Source organism: Oncorhynchus mykiss, chromosome 5 (genome assembly GCF_013265735.2).
Source record: "Oncorhynchus mykiss isolate Arlee chromosome 5, USDA_OmykA_1.1, whole genome shotgun sequence".
Lineage (NCBI taxonomy): Eukaryota > Metazoa > Chordata > Actinopteri > Salmoniformes > Salmonidae > Oncorhynchus > Oncorhynchus mykiss.
The window spans coordinates 10318182-10333864 of record NC_048569.1 but is presented as its reverse complement, the minus strand read 5'-3'; the positions used below and the strand labels follow the sequence as shown (position 1 = coordinate 10333864).

At 40.7% G+C, this 15683-nt stretch overlaps 1 protein-coding gene across 3 annotated transcripts; it reads left to right on the top strand.

Annotated features, from left to right (window-relative positions):
• The first annotated feature begins 3430 nt into the window (after positions 1-3430).
• On the top strand, positions 3431-15629 carry ddx4 (DEAD (Asp-Glu-Ala-Asp) box polypeptide 4). 3 transcript variants are annotated; one of them, XM_021601243.2, is made up of 25 exons: positions 3431-3451; positions 3646-3751; positions 5130-5164; positions 5348-5363; positions 5557-5616; positions 5692-5742; positions 5845-5892; positions 6047-6070; positions 6343-6393; positions 6542-6580; positions 6760-6780; positions 7218-7268; positions 7926-7958; positions 9522-9557; positions 9655-9693; positions 10096-10241; positions 10502-10654; positions 12670-12824; positions 13039-13168; positions 13298-13464; positions 13658-13803; positions 13890-13989; positions 14114-14384; positions 14689-14796; positions 14902-15629. In XM_021601243.2, exons 3-25 carry the CDS (start codon positions 5147-5149, stop codon positions 14980-14982), a joined length of 1944 nt encoding a protein of 647 aa, XP_021456918.2. In that variant the 5' UTR covers positions 3431-3451; positions 3646-3751; positions 5130-5146; the 3' UTR covers positions 14983-15629.
• The last annotated feature ends 54 nt before the right edge of the window (positions 15630-15683 follow it).

The window sequence follows — 15683 nt, the reverse complement described above, 5'->3', positions numbered from 1 at the left end:
TCACCAAGCTGCTTGCCTATTGTCCTGTAGCCCATCCCAGCCTTGTGCAGGTCTACAATTTATTATTGATGTCCTTACACAGCTCTCTGTTCTTGGGCATTGTGGAGACGTTGGAGTCTGTTTGATTGAGTGTGTGGACAGGTGTATTTTATACAGGTAACGAGTTCAAACAGGTGCGGCAGGGTAGGGTATCCGGCAGGGTAGCCTAGTGGCCTAGTGGTTAGAGCGTTGGCCTAGTAACCGAAAGGTTGCAAGTTCATATCCCTGAGCTGACAAGGTACAAATCTGTCATTCTGCCCCTGAACAGGCAGTTAACCCACTAGGCTGTCATTGAAAATAAGAATTTGTTCTTAACTGACTTGCCTAGTTAAATAAAGGTAAAATAAATAAGGTGCAGTTAATACAGGTAATGAGTGGAGAACAGGAGGACTTCTTAAAGAAAAACTAACGGGTCTGTGAGAGCTGGAATTCTTACTAGTTGGTAGGTGATCAAATACTTATGTCATGCAATAAAATGCAAATTATTTACTTAAAAATCATACAATGTGATTTTCTGGATTTTTGTTTTAGATTCCGTCTCTCACAGTTGAAGTGTACCTATGATAAAAATTACAGACCTCTACATGCTTTGTAAGTAGGAAAACCTGCAAAATCGGCAGTGTATCAAATACTTGCACTGTATGTATATACTGTATTTTATACCATCTACCTCACCTTGCCTATGCCGCTCGGTCATCACTCATCCATATATTTATATGTACATATTCTCATTCACCCTTTTAGATGTGTATTAGGTAGTTGTTGGGGAATTGTTAAATATTACTGCACTGTCAGAACTAGAAGCACAAGCATTTCACTACACTCACATTAACATCTGCAAATCATGTGTATGTGACCAATAACATTTGATTTGACCAAAATGTGCACCCAGGGGGTGCCCCATGACCGAGATTGGAAAACTCTACTGTAGTTGACTGGTAGCCAATGAAGTTGAGCCAGGATTGGGGTGATATGGTCTGACTTTGGCAGCATTGTTATGGATTAGTTGGAGCCTCTGTAGTGATTTGGCTGGGAGGCCCCCAAACAGCGCTTTGCCGTAGTTGATCCTAGAGAAGATTAAAGGCGTTGATGAGTGAGAGGATTTGAATAATCTGGCCCGGGAGCACGGGTAAGCGTGTTTTGCACCAGGAAAGTTGATTGCATTTGTTTTGGAAACTGGGCTGCCTCCCGGGTGTGAGCCATGTGCCCCGTTCAAAGCCCACAGCGAAACAAAAGTGACATAATTAGCATGTGAAGTAATGAGTAGGATTCTGTGTTTTCACATGTAAAAGTGATTGCTTTTGATATAAAAAGCTTTATCTGCATTCCCAATGAAAACTAGTTTGAAAATTCAAACATATATTTTATGGAAAACAGATGTCTGTTTCTGGATGATGCTCCCATACTGCCTTGTTGACAACATGACCAAGCGCCCGCAGATTACTGTTCGGTTTAAGAAGGGTGCTCCTCCCTAACCGCTTTTGCCTGTTCAGGCAGCTCAACATAATCCAATCCTCACAGTTTCTCTGCGCCTAGAGTGACGGTATGACCTAGACAATGTTTATACGATGGAAAAATTATGTTTTACATATTTGTTTTATGTGGGCTTCAAAGGACAGAGAAGGATCAAACTTGATTCCTTGGTTGGAGGTGACAGAGGACAGGTGGATGATCTGGCAGTTGATTGTAGGACAGATGTTTCCGGCACTGATGACCTGCTTGGGTGTCCTAATAAGTATAGCCTCAGTCTTGCTACTGTTCAACTGGAGGAAGGTCTCTGTCATCCATGCCCTGATGTCCTCTAGGCAGCTGCTGAGTTTTGCCCGGGCAGAGAGGGTGTCCGGTTTGGTGTTAATGTAGACCAATCGTCAGCGTAGCAGTGGAAGATGATTTTATGAATTAGTGGAAGTTGATAAAGCATGTAAATTAAAAACAGGATATGCCCCAACACTGACTGACCCCTGTGGGATGCCACATGTGACTGTAGACTCCTCCCATCTGGACTCGCCAATAGTGATGCCCCCGGTGACATGTTGCTTCCTACCTTCTTAGAACAATTAAATGCAAAAGCATTTCACAGCATATATTGTTCTCACATATTTGCATTATTTAACAACAAAAATCATAAGAATTTGTGGTTTCGAGTGGATTATTCCTTTAAGTGAAATCTTCACCCACCAGGGGCACTGGGCCATGCAAAACAAACAAATTCCACTCTTTGCTTAAAGGTACAATATGCAAAAATCACTTTGTCATTTCCTGATTGCTAAATGTCTAGTTCCCCTAATTTCAGTTTATGTGACAAAACAAGCAATGCATAGTGTAGAGAATCATTGTACCATCTGAACCGCTGTGAAATAAATGTTCAATAACCAAAAATATTGTATTTCCAGCTGTTTGAATTTGGTGTACAAAACCAAACGTAAAAGATAAAAACAAAACTTAAGAGATGGAATTATAGGAATAGCACACGTAGAGCAGATATACTGCTTCTTAGACTTGCTTTCACTGAGAATGACAGTACTGTCCCTGAAAAGTTACATATTGTAACTTTAAAATTCATCTTTAATTAAATAGTTCACATTCATGGTTCTTTGGCACATGAAACAGAGTACAAGGAGTGGAATGTTACAGAGACTGGCAACCAGGCTAAATGATCATATCGAACAGTGTGAATCTATATTGTAGTGTTATTATAAGACTACAATCGGGGAATTTTTTGTCAGATGAGGCTCCTGCCCTCTAGTGGAAAAATAATGTTAGGTACAGAAGAAAAGATAGTTGGGAATAGGAACTCAGGGCCACCTTCAATTGCCAACCGTTGCAGAAAGAAATGCCATGAATAGAGCCAACATGATTTCTTGGTCTTTTTGTCGAACAAGCATATATTGTTCTACATTGATACTTCTATCAGAACATTCCAAAACGTTGTCTTGCTGAACGCACCACTGGTCACACTAAAATATTTGCCCAATTCAAGGATAAGCTCTCCTCGGCCCAGAGATGACCTCAATCACCAAGAATCAAACAATTAAGATGATTTTGGACCATTGTGTTTCCTCTGAACCATGTTTAAATTATATCACTAGAGCCGACATGATTCCTTATTGTACATGTTAGAGAGGCATGTTTGTTCTACATTACATTTTTCTATCTGAACGTTCCAAAACATTCCTCCAGGTGATTGACATGACCTAACACACAACGTGACCGGAGCAATTACCCTAATTGCCAATCACAACATGGATGACATCGATTTTATAGCGCTTCTTGTTTACACATTTTGTCTGAGTTGTTGAAACAAAGATATTTTCACAGTCCCTCCGTTTCAATAAAAAAATACCAGGAAGAAATAATTACTAATATGGATGAGCAACATGTAAATGAGAAAGATGGGAGGTCACATTAAATAGTAACCCCTCACTTACTCTGCCATAGAAAGCTTTCTAGTTTTATATTTAAAAACATATATATATTTGTAAATCAACATTTCGTTTTGATATGACCTTTCAATGATAAGTAAATAAATCCAGAGAAGTGGTTTTATAAAATGTTTTAATTAAAAGTAACACCCCCTTTCATCCTTGTCTCCCTCCCGCCGTCCAGCTGGGTTTTTATCGCGTCCCCAACAAGCGCGCTCTCTTTTTGACGATCCACAACCTTCTGCCACGTGGAAGAACATCAAGACGCTGCGGGAAAGCGTTTCGACAATGTACGGAGGTTTAAATATTACTTTTTCCTCAGTGCATCAAAATGCTTTTATGTTTGTAATGATTGCAGAGAAAACCTATCTTTAAGTTGATTAGCTGTTTAACTAGTAATCTTCTTTATGGGTTAGCTAGAAGACCGCTAGGTTCGTGTTGGCTAGGTAATTAGCGCCATAGGAAGCCACTTTGGTGTTAACTAAACTTTTCAGTTAGTTATCACAATAACTTGTTATATATAACCATTCATATTGTTATTTTGTGCCATTTCGGACATTATACAGATTATTTATAAATCTACATAATGCTACATAATGCTATCTAGCTAACATTACCTAGTCAACATGGCGAGCATGACTAATTTGCTTGTTCAGCCAGTTAACTAGGGTAACATTAGCTTGCCAACTAGCTACATATTGTACATGACTGGCTAATTTTTTTAAATAACTAAATAGTCAGTTATTTGGATAACTAACTTTAAATGTTATCTAGCTCTCTTAACATTATTGAACTTTGTTAGACATGCTTATCTAGTTAGTTAATGTTGTCTTTACATTTCGAAATCAATGGCTGCACGTGTTGGGCGAACTTGGTGAGTTAATGACCGCAGACAAATGGCCTGAAAAGTAGTTAACTAGCGTTACTTAGTGCGGCCTAGATGGGAGCTGATTTACTGATATCACTGACTATTCATCTTCCGAGGCTCATTTGTCATTGTACAGTATTGGGAAAAAATAAGTACTTTCTCGTGGCTGTGTAACAACCTAGTTAGCTAATTTCTTGCAATGTCATTATGTGCTTTGATTCTACTTTCCCAACAAAGTACACTAACGTTAGTCAGTGGTCACACTTGTTTTAATTGAAAATACTCTAGTAGCGCTAGTTAACTAGAGAACCTCCTAGACGCGTCTGAAACATTGACTACTAAAGATGTGTTTAAATTATACATTGAGTGTGAGTGCGTTCTGGTTGTCTGTAAATTCAGAGGTTTGGCTCCCGGAGCGTTCAGAGCGACGGGTTCAGAGCGCACACTGGGCGCTCTGGATGAGGGGTTGATCCGAGCGTTCTGACCTCAACTGCAGTCAAGAAACCAAGTTAACTGGCTAAAGTTAGCTCACTTGCTAGCTACTTCCAGACACAATTGAGAGAACACTTCACTCTGACCATTTTACTCACCCTAGCAGAGCTGGGTAGGCTGTTTTCATGTCATCTAGAACGTTGCTGATAGCCACACGGTTATATTTAACAGGTGTTGTGAATTCATTAGTTACTATGCACACTCGGAGTTCTGTGAAATTTAATTTACCAACGCATCCTAAAATGTAGCAAGCTAGGTAATAGATAACCAGGTGCAGTTAATTGACTTTTGGCTTTTCTTGATTTCAGAACCACATTTGTAGATCATGGACAACTGGGATGAGGTAAATTACTCTAAACCAGTAATTTGAGCTGTTATGCTTTACATATTAGTGGAGTCATTTGTGAACCAAAGCTTACATTTCACACCAAGTAGTGACAATATGTGTAATATTGGCTTAAATCAGCATATGTGAATGCAACATTAAAAAAAATGAACCATTTTTTATTTTTATTTTACTTTGCAGGTTACCACAAGTAATGGTAGGTTCATGTAATTTGTATGTGGACTAGCTGGATTCCCTTGGCAAAATGGACATGTTTTCTGTAATAGCCAGAGTGCATCCTGTCACTTGGATGCAACTTGATTTTTCACGGGTGTTGGGAAAGCCTTTAAACAAAATAATCACAGGATGTAACAAACGATTAATGGCTGAGCTTGAATGTGTTTTTGTAGAAAGTGGATTGAGCTCGTGGACCAGTGGTGGCCAAAGTTCCAGTTTTGGGAGACCGACTGGTAGGATTGTGCCTTTTATATCCATTAGGTAACTAGCAAGAATTGAAACAATGTTAATATTTGTGATCTCTTCAGATAAAGTCAGCTCCTGGAACAGTGGATGTGGTGGCTTTGGTGGCGGCAGAGGCAAGTTATTTAAAATAAATGGTTCTTATTGGGGGGGGGGGGGGATCACTGGTCTGAGTTATTACTCTACTGACTTGAAATTCTTGCAATTTTTACTTGCAGGCCGAGGGTCCAGGGGAGGTGGTGGAGACTTCAAGAGTTTCTCTTCAGGTGCATAGTCTCAATATTATTTAAAATACTTTATATTTGATGTAATTCTTGCTGTGTAAAATTGAGTATTTACTCAAGATGTATGCCTAAGGCATCTTGGAAATAATTATTTTACAGGTAATTATTTTTTAAGTATATTGCCCTTTGTCAACAGGAGCTGGTGAGAATGGGAATGAAGGTAAGTGACTGACTTGTTAACTTATATTGCAGCTCAAGACTGCAGTTGAGCAAATTGTCACACTGCGATCAATTCATGGGGATGTCACTAAAATAGAATAGAGGCATAATACTGTCCAAGGTATTTGATACGTTTCAGAGTTCCAAAATGTATTGTGCTGGTGCCGCTGGCATTTTGAGGGTCTTCAAATGTCTTCGGCGTGACTTTTTATTAAATCATACCTCGAATTGTATTAACATTGCTGTTCTTTGAATTGGAACGGTTCTGTACAGATAAAGACAGCTCCTGGAACAGTGGTGGAGGCTTCAGGGGAAGAGGCAGAGGTGAGACTTGTGGTTCCTTCCGAAATAAACAAATGAGAAAAAAATTATATATTTTCTGGACAATTAACTTTCTGGAACGATGGGTAATTGCATGACTCTTAATTGTGATTTTCGTCTCCCTAAATGCTTCAAATTGTTGTCTCAACAGGGGGCGGCAGAGGATCAAGGGGAGGAGGCATCCGAAATGGTAAGAGCTATTCTTATCCTCTAGTTCTCATGCCCCACATTGTAATTTTTCTTGATGAGCAGAGTCTTAATAAACATTGTGCCCCTGATTTTCAAGTGTTTCTTGAATATTGTCTTATCCATCTAGCTATTGGATGTAATGTTTTACACATGGGTTTTGTGAAATCTACTTTTTGACAGGGGATGATGGCAATGACGGTGGTATGTTGGTTTTCATATTCTCTAAATGCAAGAAAATGTAGTTATTCTAGATGGTTGGCTCAGTTTGAACGCTCTCGTTGTCCTCCCAAGTGTTTCTGCATGTCTTTTTGCATTCAAATAAATTGAACATGCTCTTGTCCGATATTAGTGATTTAAAAAGGTCAGGTAGATTATCAGTTAAGAGCGTTGGGCCAATTAAAGGTTGCTGGTTCAAATCCCAGAGCCGACCAGGTAAAAAAAAAAATCTATGTACCCTTGAGCAAGGCACTTAAACCTAATTGCTTTGAATACGTGTCTGCTAAAATATGGAATGTTAACATTTTTGTGGATGGTCTAGACTAAGTTTTAGTTCTCATTATTGAAATGGTGGTACGCTAATGAAATGTATCATGCTGTTTTTTATGGCTTTTTTTTTGCTCAAATCCTTCACATTTCAGGGTTTGGAGGTAGCCAGGGAGGCAGAGGTGGCAGGGGAGGCTTCCGGTCAGGTAAATCAGCACCTCACTTACAGAAATTCTAAAATATGTGATTTGAAATCTATCCTCGGTCTTTTACCAGTGAGTATCATTCAAAGATGCCTAGTTGATGGCAATGCAAAAATATTTTCAGACCTGCCAACCTGTGTGCATTTTGCGTACCATGCACGCAATTTGAGGTGCAAGTATGCTGGTGTGAGAAACAGCCATATAATGGGCTTCTAGTTGGTACATTGTAGGATTTTGACCAGAATTTAATCTAGGATCAAACCAGAGTTATTTGTTGGCTGCGTTGTTTGATATTATTGTAGACTCGGTTTCAGGAAATGGCAGCTGCAGGGGGGAAAAACTGCTTCAACTTCCTGAGAAAGAAGATTACTCTGGAATTCCCCTCCTACCCAACCTTATCCCTTGTTTGTACATTTAAACATGTTTCTAGTTAGCTACTGAAGAGCAGCCAAGTTAACCGTATTACCTACCATTCCTTCTGAGGCAGCCTTTTACCAACATTAGGCAAAAAGTGTATTTGCCTATGATTTGAGCAGTGTGGGGGTGTTGCTGACATGGCACTCAAAAAATATTCATGGTTGTCATGTCTGTATTTTCTTCATACTTTAAATCAGTTGAAATGCTTGAGGGAAAGTTGTTGCTAACTATGGTTTGTTTCAGGTGGTGGTGATGGCGGAGGATTTGGCGGAGGAGGTAATTTTAGGGCCCTATACGCTTATATTTTCCCCAAATTCTGTTTTCTCAGTTCTCACTCAATCACTTTTAATATAAAAACTACTACATTTGATCTAAGTCCAAAAGGCCTAAATCACATCAGGATGTCTAGGACAAATTTGATGTTTATTTTTGGGTATAATTACCCTTTAATTCCAGTGTGCACTGAGCAAGAGGCACTGTTTTTGTAATGCACATATGGAGTTTGCAAAATAAAAACTCACTGGCTTGATTAAAATCATATGCCAGGTAAGCATAGGCTACTTTGTAGTTAAGAAAGCCTTTCCATCTACCAGAAGACTTTTCATTAGCATCAATACAAATGACTAATTGATAATAATTCATTAGCAACATCGCTAACGGCTACACGATGATAGATGTGTGCACCGCACAGACGGGGAATTCTTGTTGCTTCTTCAGAAAGTTGCAGGAAATGCAAATCACTGACTCATTCTGTTCATTTCCTCTAACTTTAGCAAACACATTTTTAATACATTTATACTGAACAAAAATATTATGTAACATGAAACAATTTTAATTATTTTACAGAGTTAGTTCTTAAGGAAATTAATTTGGGCCTAACCTATGGATTTCGCATAGGGCATTGGCCCACCCACTTGGGACCAAGAACAAGCCACTGGGGCGCCAGGTCCAGCAATCAGAAATAGTTTGTCCACCTAAGGGCTTCATTACAGAAAAAAGTCATCACAGTCCGCATGGTGATGTGGAGGTCCTGGGCTGACATGGTTACACATGGTCTGCGGTTGTGAGGCCGGTTCGACGTACTGCCAAGTTCTCTAAAATGACGGAGGTGGCATATGGTGGAGAAATGAACATTTCATTATTTGTCAACAGTTCTGGTGGACATAACTGCAGTCAGTATGCCAATTGCACACTCCCTCAACTTGAGACATCTGTGTGACAAAACACATTTTAGTGGCTTTTTATTGTCCCAAGCACAATATGCACCTGTAATGATTATGCTGTTTAATCAGGTGTGGCATATTTTGGCAGAGGGAGAAATGCTCACAAAGGGATGTAAACCAGTTTGTGCATAATTTAAGAAATTATTTTGTGCATATTGAACATTTCTGAAATTATTTTCAGCTCATGAAACATGGGGCCAACACATTACATGTTTATTTTTGTTCGGTATAGTTAATTACATTAAGTTGGGGCGGCAGGGTAGCCTAGTGGTTAGAGCATTTGGACTAACAAGTTCAAATCCCCGAGCTGACAAGGTACAAATCTGTCATTCTGCCCCTGAACAGGCAGTTAACCCGCTGTTCCTAGGCCGTCATTGAAAATAACAATTCGTTCTTAACTGACTTGCCTAGTTAAATAAAGGTTTTTAAAAATATATAAATATTTTTTAAGTTCATTACTTTGTTTCATATTGTTGCATTCTGTTTTGGTCTGGATTCTGTTATTCCATCAGTTATTTTTGCGTTGATTTTTAGAGCCATAGTAATTGGCCTTGCGTTTTCGAGATTGAGTCACAGCAAGCCTTATTGTGAAACTTCCCATGTCTTATCATTCCAGGTTATCGTGGACGAGATGAAGAAATTTTCTCTAAAGGTTCCATGTTTTCATTTGTTACTAATTAATTTCCTTGACTTGATGTTGAATACTTTGACATTTGAAAATGTCTCATGTGAGATTTTCGCCTATTTAGGCTCAACCATGGATGGTGGTGGAGATGGTGGCAATCCAGGTTTGTATGTTATACAAGTTTTGTTTGACTATGTATACCAGTGATCAACTAGATTCAGGGGCGGGGGGGGGGGCAAATAAGACCAGGCCTGCGCCCCCAGTTGGGGAACCCTGATGTATCCCTTACAGAAGACAAATAAAACTTCCGTGCTTTTCTAAACAATACTTAAAGGGAACCATTGCATATTGTTTTTGTTCCATGTAACTTAATGTAATTAAACATCCTCTGAGTGGTGCTACTACTACTTCGGTTTCGTTTCAACATTGACAAGAAGGCTGCTGCTCTTCTCTTATTAACAACATTCAGTTGTAGAAAGTTGCATCCGAGATGTTCTTTCAGTGGTTTCTATAATTAAATACTTCAGAAGGTTATCACCTTCTCATAACCTCACTCTACCACCAGGTCCCCCAAAGGTGACCTATGTGCCCGAAGCCCTCTGTGAGAAGGAGTCGTCTATTTTTGCTCATTATGAGTCAGGCATCAACTTTGATAAGTACGATGACATCTTGGTCGATGTCAGCGGCAGCAATCCGCCAAAGGCAATCATGGTGAGTGCCTTACTGGTGGCTGTGTTCTTAGTGTTAATGGGTTATTTTATTAATCTCCTTACCTTCACAACTGAATGGACTTCCACAATATTGGTTGCTTTGTTGGAAAGAACAAGGAAAAGGTTAAGATGTTGGGATGGCCCCAGAGTTGCACTTGCAACATAAATGCTGGATTGTCAAATAAATAAACAGATGGATTGTTGTATTGGTAAATGGCAACGTTGCTGTGATTTTGAGACTGACTAACCTATTATCCTCAGGGTTTTGAAGAGGCTGCCCTGTGTGAATCTCTGAACAGGAACATCAGTAAGTCTGGCTATAAGAAGCCCACCCCAGTACAGAAGCATGGCATTCCCATCATCGCTGCTGGCCGGGACCTCATGGCCTGTGCCCAGACTGGATCTGGGAAAACGGTAAGTTGCCCCTGTAGAACTGAAATTCCCTGTTTAGCAAGCAGTCTTAAGCGCCTTTTTCTTGTAGTTCAAATACTCGCATGTGAAATGGAGCTCTGGTTGTATGCCTTCTCCGTCACCCAGGTTAACCTATTCTGGTATAAATCTACAGCGCTTGTGTTGGCCGCCATGTGTAAGCCAGACCTGCCAACATGCACGCATTTTGTGTACCAACTACTCAGTTCTCTGTCCATGTACGAGATCAGAGTTAAAATTACACAGAAGTTAATAGGGCCTGAATAAAAAAATAATAAACCAATTTACTGAGTATATCTAACATCCTGACTCTCAAGCTGCAACAGACATGTACAGAGTTTGTGTCAACGGACAAGGAGATGAATACATCATTATTCGACGTAGCTGCATCGTGTCTGCGCCTCCTGTTGTGATGCTGAGTTTGTCGACTGTCAGCTGTCTGTAAAAACATGAACAAATCCCTTTTTCGACTATGTTGTGGGAAAGTAAACACTAATGGTTTCAAGACAACATAAGATGGACATTCAGTGGGCTCTAAAGTACCAACACTTCACTTGCATTTTACTAGTGAAAGAAATTAAATGCACAAATGCGACAAGTTTTTTTTTTTTGTGAATGTGATATACATTTTATTCTGCGTCACATTTTCCAGCCAAGGAGAGGGTTCACAATCAGAAATAGCTACTAAATGAATCACTAACCTTTGATAATCATCAGATGGCACTCACAGGACTTCATATTACACAATAAATGTGTTTTGTTCGACAAAGTTAATCTGTCCAAAAACCTCACATGAAATTGGTCTGTTATGATCAGAAATGCGTTGTCTCAAACAAACATTGGTGAAAGTGCGGAGAGCCACATCAAATTACAGAAATACTCATAATCATTGATAAAAGATAAGTGTTAAACATGGAAATGTAGAAACTTCTTAATGCAACCGCTGTCAGATTTCAAAATGGCTTTACGGCGAAAACACACCGTGCGATTGTTTGGTCAGCGCTAGTCAAACATCCAGCCATTTTCCAAAGGAGAGGTGTCAGAAATAGCGTTATAAATATTCACTTACCGTTGATCATCTGAATGCACTCCCAGGAATCCCAGTTCTACAATAAATGTTTGTTTTGTTCGTTAAAGTCCATTTATGTCCAAATACCTCCTTTTTGTTTGCGTGGTTTAGCCCAGTAATCCAAATGCATAAATCGCGATCACTTGTTCAGACAATGTCAGAAGTTCTATTACAGTTCGTAGAAACATGTCAAACTATGTATGGAATCAATCTTTAGGATGTTCTTAACATAAATCTTCAATGTTCCAACCGGGGAATTCCTTTGTCTTTAGAAATGCAATGGAACGCAGCTACCTCTCACAGGAGCGCGCATGATCAGCTCATGGCACTCTGCCAGACACCTGGTTGAAACGGGGCTCTTTCTCTCCCCCTTCACAGTCGAAGTCTGAAACCAGGTTCTAAAGACTGTTGACATCTAGTGGAAGCCTTAGGAAGTGCAGTATGACCCCATAGACGCCTTATATTTGATAGGCAATGACTTAAACTACAAACCTCAGATTTCCCACTTCCTGGTTGGATTTTTTTTTCTCCGGTTTTTGCCTGCCATGAGTTCCGTTATACTCAGACATTATTCAAACAGATTTAGGAACTTCAGAGTTTTATATCCAAATCTACTAATTATATGCATATTCTAGCTTTTGGGCCTGAGTAGTAGGTAGTTTACTCTGGGCACCTTTCTATCCAAGCTACTCAATACTGGCTCCAGTCCCAAATAAGTTAAATGGAGTCGGGAGTTTAGAAGACTGCGCGATGAAGAATGAATGTCTGTTAGCTAGAGGCAATGCTTCTAAAAATGCCTCTGCACTTGATTTGTGAGTTGACTCTCCAATTTTCTGTGCATGTCTGGTACTCTAAAAAGTTGGACAGGGTTGGCAGGTCTGGTAAGCCTGTGGGTAGACAAAGTATTTTAACGTTTGTTGTCGTCCCCCAGGCCGCATTCCTACTGCCCATCCTGCAGCAGCTGATGGTGGACGGCGTGGCAGCTAGTCAGTTCAGCGAGATCCAGGAGCCAGAGGTTATTATAGTGGCCCCAACCAGGGAGCTGATCAACCAGATCTACATGGAAGCCAGGAAGTTTGCCCATGGGTATGAAGTTATGTTCACTGCAAATTCGAAAGGCAGTATGTTCACCCCACCTGCACTTTTCAATAGTAATAGAGTGAAAATGGCGCTAGATGCAAATAACTTTTGCCATAAAAAGAACAAATTGTGAGGTAAATTCTTTCTAGATTGGTATGTTAGGGGGGGGGAATCAAATGGACACTGATTCTGGATACTTTTTTCCCACTGTCTATTGTAGAACTTGTGTGCGTCCTGTGGTGGTTTACGGTGGCATAAGCACCGGTCACACCATTCGCGAGATACTGAAGGGCTGCAATGTGCTGTGTGCGACTCCAGGAAGACTGATGGACATTATTGGAAGAGGAAAGGTAATCGGTGCTTCAATAACAAACACATTTTTTGAACCAAATCTTGTAGTTGGCAGCCGGGTGAAGCCATCTGTTAACATAGTCCTTTTTAGCAAATGGATATACGGCCTCTTCTGTCTACTTCCCCAGATTGGCTTGAGCAAGCTGCGTTACCTGGTGCTGGACGAGGCTGACAGGATGCTGGACATGGGCTTTGAGCCTGCGATGCGCAAGCTGGTGGGGTCCCCAGGCATGCCAGCTAAAGAGGATCGCCAGACCCTTATGTTCAGCGCTACCTACCCCGAGGACATCCAAAAGTCTGTCTCCCACACTCCGCCACAGATAACTGAGATAAACAATGATTTTTAAAATTAATGTTTAGATATTTGTGCAGCTAATGTAAAGGATAATGCAGTAGAAACCAGTCATGGCATGATTTCTAAATGGTAGTTGTGTGTTTTTAAATGAGATGGGTGGGCCCCTGATGCCTTGTTGTCCTGTGGTGTTAAGACTGGCTGCTGACTTCCTGAAGAAGGACTATCTGTTCCTTGCTGTGGGTGTGGTGGGCGGAGCCTGCAGTGATGTGGAGCAGGTCGTGGTTCAGGTGACCAAGTTCTCCAAAAGAGACCAACTACTGGAGGTCCTAAAGACTACAGGTACCCATCAGCACCTCGTTGTATGACCTCTCATGCAAACGCTTCACCCACTTTCCAGTAAATCAAATTGTCTTTTCATGTTGAAGGGTCTGAACGCACAATGGTCTTTGTGGAAACCAAGAGGCAGGCTGACTTTATAGCAACGTTCCTGTGTCAGGAGAAGGTTAATACTACTAGTATTCACGGGTAAGGGACTGTCTTCAAGTGATTTACCCTATAGTCATTGCTAGTTGGGCCCCAGATCACCTTATGTCTTGTTAGTCTTTGTCCAGTTGTATGACGTGTTATTTGGTATTTATTGTGTTATCAGTGACCGTGAGCAGAGGGAGCGTGAACAGGCGCTCGGCGACTTCCGCTCCGGAAGGTGTCCTGTCCTGGTGGCCACCTCTGTTGCTGCCCGCGGACTGGACATCAAGGATGTCCAACACATAGTCAACTTTGACCTCCCCAACAACATTGATGAGTACGTCCACCGCATCGGGAGAACAGGTCGCTGTGGGAACACCGGGAGAGCTGTGTGTTTCTTTGACCCGGAGGCTGACGGCAACCTGGCGCGCTCCCTGGTCAAAGTCCTGTCTGGGGTAAGTGATTTCACTCTCTGGTCAAAAGCAACCTTTAAAGATGGATCGGCGCCACTGTCCGTCCCAACACCTTTATTGTTTTGTGGATGGAAGTGTTTTAGAAAAAATGAAGTGTATATTCTGCTGTTCTAGTGTGTGTGCGATGTTGTCCGAGAGGGGATAATCTTTTTCTTTGTTGTAAAATCCTAAACGGACGGGAAGTTTCACCATGAAGGATTCCAGCTTTAAGGCCTGCTAGCAAGTAAGTCAAAGCTGACTTTGAACTAGAATAAAAATGTATTCTCACTGCAATTACTTTTCACAGGCCCAGCAGGAGGTGCCCAAATGGCTGGAGGAAGCTGCCTTCAGTGCTCATGGCACCACAGGGTTCAACCCAGGTGGCAGAACCTTTGCCTCTACTGATAGCAGGAAGGTATGGATCTGGAATAGGTTGAGTGCTGTTATTTTCCATTGAACACTGTTTAGTGGCTACATATTTAGTGTTCTCATTGACACATGGTTCATCTCTTGACCACAGGGTGGCTCTTTCCAGAGAGATGGGGCAAGTCATCTAGCTGCTGCCCTGAGCAGTGGCGCAGACGACGACGAATGGGAGTGATGATGCACATCTACATATTCTTTTAGTTTTTGTTTTCAAGTCATGTTTTGGTTCGATTTAACTTTTTCTTTTAGTGTTATTTTGTTTAAAGAAAATAGTTTTGCACTGCTTGATATTTCTGGAAATGTGCGTGTGGTCCTGGATATGGGAAAACCCATTAATGTCAACCACTGGTTAAAATCTGTGTGCTTGAGGTGAAACTTCACAAATGAATGTTCTAGCTATTATTAGTGCTACTGGTTCTTGTGGTTTGAATTGTGACGCATCACTTGAACTTATTATTTTCCTTTTTCACCCAAATGTTTTACCTCGTTGAAAATGTGCCATTTACACCCTAGTGTGTTTTGAACTGAACTATTGAGTAACGCGTGTCTGTCCCCAAATAATACATGTAAAGCGTTGTATTTCTGTAAGGATTCTGCGTTTAGACCTAACTGTGGTTCTGTTAACCAGTCTGAGTTGACCCACGTTTTGGATCGCTTGTTGTAACGGATGTACAAGAGTGCTTATGTTGTATAAAATATTCATGGCATTTTGTGCCAGGCAAAATTAGTCAATACATTTGATTTACATGATTAATTCATGCAGACATTTGAAATATGGATGAAGTCCCATTTTATTCAAAATAAAGAATGTCTTGGATAATTTGTCTGGCTTGTTTATTTTGTTTCCGCTATTGGCGATTAAAGCTTTGCGTTGTT

Coding starts and splice junctions, on each gene's coding strand:
- ddx4 (XM_021601243.2), top strand. Junction 13,169..13,297: donor ACATTATTGGAAGAGGAAAG/GTAATCGGTGCT, acceptor CTACTTCCCCAG/ATTGGCTTGAGCAAGCTGCG. Junction 13,990..14,113: donor AATACTACTAGTATTCACGG/GTAAGGGACTGT, acceptor TTGTGTTATCAG/TGACCGTGAGCAGAGGGAGC.